We start from the raw sequence: 5,777 nt of genomic DNA on the forward strand, positions 1-5,777 counted from the left end.
CTTTTCTCCTTTGCTCGAACCAGCATCTTCACCGATAGCCAAAACGAAGTCCGCAACCTTAAATCCGCATGAATAGAAACGCAACCGAAAGAGACCTCCACCGCCAACTCCTAAAGCAGATACCACCACCACTACCTAATTCGAGAACCCTGCTTTGTTGGGGGTGGATCCACACCCCAAACAAGAGGCCTGGCCCGGGAAAAGCCCACAATAAACCTCCAAAGGAAGGAAGGATATTATGGTCTTTTACATAGACGAACCGACACGACTCCCTATAAATGCAGGCGTACGGCCTGCGTAAAAAGGGGATCGGAAAAAAAGGCAAAGGAATTCGTACAGCAAGTGCAAGAGCCCAAGCTCGTCCAAGCAGAAGTCAACGGTTTAGAGTCAACGGCTTAAGAAATAGACGAGATATCAGCTCGTCTATTACCCTCGTCTACTTTTGTAACTCGTTTAAGTCGTGTTGTAACCCGTCTTTCGTGCCTCGGCACCAATAAAATAGAAGAGAACTTCGACCTTCCTTTGACCGAACTAAACATACTAATTGTTGCCGATTAGGACATCAACAATTTGGCGCGCTAGGTAGGGGGAGCCAAGTCGAATTTCTCTGAAGAATTGAAGAACGGACCTACACCGACTAGACAAGATGACAAAAACTGACAAGGAAAAGGGAAAAGAAGCCAGTCGGGGGGAGCGACAACCCCGGCAACGGACCAAGTGGAGCAGACAGTCCTCCCCACGCCAGATGCTCCGAGAAAGGTCGTAACGGTGGAAAGTCCAGAAACTTTTGTCATAGCAACAAACTTGACGACACCTACGACCGTAGAGCCGGCGCAGGTCCCAACACAACTCACCTTGCTCAACAATCAGCCCGTCTCCAGCATAGATGAGCTGTTCCGCGGAATCTTAACGCGTCTTGACCAGCAAGAGGAGCGAACTAACAGCCGGTTGGATGCACTCACCGCAGCACAAGTCAACTCGCAAGACGAAATCAATCATCTCCACATTATCCGACACAACCCAATGAACTTTCTCTCGGCAAGAACAACGCCATGGTTGTATGCACAAACCAGTGGATTAGAGCGCAACCCAACCCCACGCCTCAATGAGCAAAATGACGAGGTGATGGACCGAATGAAGAACGCTGAGATAAGGGAAATCAAAGAACAATCGTGGGAAGATGAAGGGTCACTTCTCTGATTGGATAAACGAGGGAAATGGCAGTAATGCTCCAAAAAGCGACGGACAAAGCACCTGAAGTCGGGTTTATGCTCGAAGCGACGCAGCGGACCTCATTCTCTCGAAGACTCACCACGACAACAGTTAAACGGGCAGTCAAGCCAAGACTGGGTCACTAGGACGGCACGGTCGACCCACGGGATTTCCTACTCACCTTCGGCGTAGCCCTCGGCCCTCTACAGTTTAGCCCAGCAGAATACGACGCTGGAGCTTGCCAAGTCTTCGCCGAGCATCTGACGGGAACCGCCTTGAGCTGGTTCTCGAGACTCCCATCTGGATCAATTGACAGTATCAAGGAATTAATAACTGAGTTTTTGAAGCAGTTCTCTGTTCTGTTTGAGGACAAGAATTCCCACGCTGACTTGTACGCCCTAACTCAGTATAAGGATGAGTCGCTTCGGTCCTTCATCGGACGATTTAAAGAAATTTACGTAAACATTTCAATTCCAGACGCTGCCGCTATCGTCGCACTTCGAAATGCGCTTTGGTACGAGTCACGATTCAAGGAAGAGCTGTCTTTAACACATATAGAGACCGTCGCCGATGCACTACTCCGAGCTGCAAAACACATCGGGCTCGAGGAAGAGAAAGCTATCAACGCCAAGAAGCACTCCTCGGGAGCGGGACCGATAACCAAACAGCCCGTAGCCGTGCCTCCAAAAGTCGAGCACGTTGAGCCTTGACAACATTATAACAGGAACCAAGACCGAACTCGTTGAACCTTTGCGATCGGCAAAAACAAGTATATCCGGAAAGAGGGAGGTGAGAATAGTGCAACCCCGTATTGCGACTACCATCAAAGTAATACCCATACGACTGAAGAATGTCATTACCTCCAAAGGGTCTTGATGGAGGGATACAAGAAGGGGACGATAGTCGTCAAACCTGACAGAAGCAAGACAGCCCGACCTGGACGAAGCGATGTCAAGCGCGCTGAAAACATCGCTCGGAAATTTGTCAAAGATTCCAAGATACTTGCCGACCAAAGCAAAGACGAGATGGAAATTCAAAATCTACTCGCTGACCGACGCGAAGAAAGCATTCATGAAAAACGAGCACATACGGATCGCAAGCCCGACCAACGTCCTCTGACGATCAGACGAATCAACATGATAATGGGCAGACTCGCCGGATGTAATGATTCGGTCAGAGCGATCAGAGATTATACCAAGAAGGCCGAAATGACGAAATCCTGGCCGTCAAGGTTCGAGGCTGAAAGCATGCCAATCACTTTCGAGGGAAGAGATCTAGAAGGTTTGGATTTGCCGCATAACGATCCGCTGGTCGTCGAGCTCTTAATCGGCGAAAGCGAAGTAACAAGAATATTGATCGACACCGGAAGCTCGGTCAACGTCATCTTCAGAGACGTCTTGGCAAAAATGGAAGTCGGCGAACGCGACATTATGCCAGAATGTCACTCTCTGACCGGCTTCAACGGGGATCACCTTATGTCCATCGGCACCATCACCTTACCGATCTTTGTTGGAGGGATAGTCAGATACTTCTGGTTCGCGGTTATTGACAAGCCGACGATCTATAACGTTATCCTTGGAACCCCATGGCTCCACAAGATGAAAGCCGTGCCGTCGACGTATCATCAGTGTGTTAAGTTCCCAACTTCAAAAGGAGTGTACACGCTGCGTGGCAATCAGCAAACCGCACGGGCCTGCTTCCTGATCGAGCATAAGATTCGCACCGGAAAGAAATTATAGCAATCAAAGCAGCGGGTCGGTGATGACAGCACGTCGCCGACAGACGGAAAGCCGACTGCTGTCCAACAGGGCATTGCCGCGGTCGAGGAGGTGAGCCTCGACGAGAACGACAAAAAACGATGTGTGAATATCGACACAGAGATAACATCCGCCATGCGAAACGAGTTGATACTCTTCCTCAAAACCAACATCTCGACATTTGCATGGAGCGTGACCGATATGAAGGGGATCGACCCAAGCGTCACGACCCACAAACTCAATGCCGACCCAACACATAAGCCGGTCAAGCAGAAACGGCGCAATTTAGGTCCCGAATGATCACAAGCAGTGAACGACGAGGTTGACAAACTCCTTGGCGCCGGTTCAATTGTGGAAATAAAATATCCTGAGTTGTTAGCTAACCCGGTGGTCGTCAAAAAGAAGAACGGAAAGTGGCGAGTCTGCGTAGATTTTACCAATCTTAATAAGGCTTGCCCAAAGGATAGTTTCCCATTGCCAAGGATTGATCAACTCGTCGAGGCAACCGCAGGCAACGAGCTGTTAACCTTTATGGACGCCTTCTCTGTTTCCAACCAGATTCTAATGCCCAAGGACGACCAGGAAAAAACGTCGTTCATCACAGATAGAGGGACCTACTGTTATAAGGTTATGCCTTTCGGCCTGAAAAATGCAGGAGCAACGTATCAGCGACTAGTCAATAAAATGTTCGCCGAACAACTCGGCCGGACAATGGAAGTCTATATCGATGACATGCTCGTCAAATCGCAACACGCAAAGGATCATATCACTCATCTGCGACAGTGTTTCGATACCCTAAACAAGTATGAGATGAAGCTGAATCCGGCCAAATGCACGTTTGCAGTTAAGTCCGGCGAATTTCTTGGATGCCTGGTAACTAGACGAGGCATCGAGGCGAACCCGAAACAAATTAAAGCAATCATTGATTTGCCCTTACCAAAGAATGCAAGAGAAGTGCAACGATTAACTGGACGGATCGCTGCCTTGAACCATTTTATATCTAGGTCAACCGACAAGTGTCTACCATTCTATCAGCTTCTCAAAACTAAGGGCAAGTTCGAATGGACCGAAGCCTGTCACAGCGCGTTCAACGAGCTAAAGAACTATTTATCGACTCCACCGATCTTGGCAAAACCGGAACTCGGCAAAGTCTTATTCCTTTATGTCGCGGTCTTAGAGTCGGCCGTCAGTGGTGTACTCGTTAAGGATTACAGAGGAGAGCAACGACCCATCTTCTACATAAGCAAATCACTCGACGACGCAGAGACTCGCTACCCAACAGTCAAGAAGGTTGTCCTGGCAGTCGTCACGTCCGCAAGAAAGCTCCGACCATACTTCCAGTCCCACACTGACGCTGTCCTATCCAATCAACCTTTGCGATCTATACTGTACAGCCCGAGCCAGTCCGGTCGGCTGTGGGTAATCGAACTTAGCGAGTATGACATCGAGTATCGAACTCGTCCGGCTACTAAGTCCCAAGTGCTCGCCAACTTTTTAATCGAACTACCGTTTGGAGAAGCCGAACCAACACCCACTGATCTGTCCGACGACCGATGGACCCTACATGTGGACGGAAGATCCTCTCATCTTGGGTCCGGGATAGGGATTCGATTAACTTCACCGACCGGAGAAATTTTGGAACAATCCTTCAGTCTCCGATTCCAAGCAACCAACAACGTCGCCGAGTACGACCAACAACCACCAACCAACAACGGCGCTCATCGCCGGGCTTAGGCTCGCCAACGGAATGCAAATCAAGCGGATACGAGCTTTTTGCGACTCCCAGCTCGTCGCCAACCAGTTCAGCGGTGAGTACGATACCAAAAGCAAACCCATGGCCGCCTACCTTGACGTCGTTAGGATTTTGTCAAAACGCTTTGACGAGTTCAAGCTCATCAAAATCCCCAGAGGAGACAATGCTCCGGCCGATGCTCTGGCAGCACTCGCCTCGACATCGGATCCCGATCTTCGACGAATCATCCCGGTAGAAAGCATCGATACGCCGGGCATAAGTGAAACACATGCCGAGACCTGCCTCACACTCCACCAACCCAACAAAATCAGGACCACTTATCGAACGATAAGGTCACGCCGAGGATGCGAACCTGCATCTGACACCGACGCGACAGATTGGCGAGTCGAAATCCGTGCATATCTAGCCGATGGCGACGTGCCAACAGACAAATGGGCTAGACGGAGATTAAAGGCCAAGGCCGCTCGCTACACCTTGATGAAAGATCATTTGCTTCGATGGACGGCGTCAGGAGCCCTTTTGCTTTGCATACACGGTGACGACACCGAGCGCGTCATGATGGAGACTCACAAAGGAGCTGGAGGAAATCATTCAGGTGGCCGAGCCTTAGCACTACGAATCAAGAAGCATGGTCATTATTGGCCAACGATGATATCTGATTGCGAAAAGTTCGTCGCCAAATGTGAAAAATGCCAGTGACACTCCCCCATTATTCATCAGCCGACTGAACTCATGCGAGCCGGAGTAGCTCCTTACCCTTTCATGCGCTGGGCGATGGACATCATTGGCCCACTACCAACTTCTAGACAAAAGCGATATATACTCATCCTCACCAATTATTTCACCAAATGGGTCGAAGCCGAGTCCTACGCAAACATCAAAGCTAGGGACGTCCAACTCTTTGTCTGGAAATATATAATCTGTCGCCATGGTCTCCCATATGAAATAGTCACTGACAACGGATCGCAGTTCGTCTCTGTGCAATTTGAAAATTTTTGTGCGAGATGGCGTATCAAATTAAGAAAATCAACGCCAAGGTATCCACAAGGGAACGG

At 49.5% G+C, this 5,777-nt stretch overlaps 1 protein-coding gene across 1 annotated transcript; it reads left to right on the forward strand.

The window, feature by feature from the left end:
- Positions 1-4,716: 4,716 nt before the first annotated feature.
- LOC147924787 (uncharacterized) lies at positions 4,717-5,421 on the forward strand. Its single transcript, XM_087496950.1, has one exon. The coding sequence runs from the start codon at positions 4,717-4,719 to the stop codon at positions 5,419-5,421; it is 705 nt and encodes a 234-aa protein (XP_087353076.1).
- Positions 5,422-5,777: the final 356 nt, after the last annotated feature.

Source organism: Camelina sativa, chromosome 17, assembly GCF_030686135.1.
Source record: "Camelina sativa cultivar CO46 ecotype springtype chromosome 17, ASM3068613v1".
NCBI lineage: Eukaryota > Viridiplantae > Streptophyta > Magnoliopsida > Brassicales > Brassicaceae > Camelina > Camelina sativa.

Bases quoted from the DNA above. Each gene is read 5' to 3' on its own strand.
- LOC147924787 (XM_087496950.1), top strand. From the start codon at position 4,717: ATGCAAATCAAGCGGATACGAGCTTTTTGCGACTCCCAGCTCGTCGCC.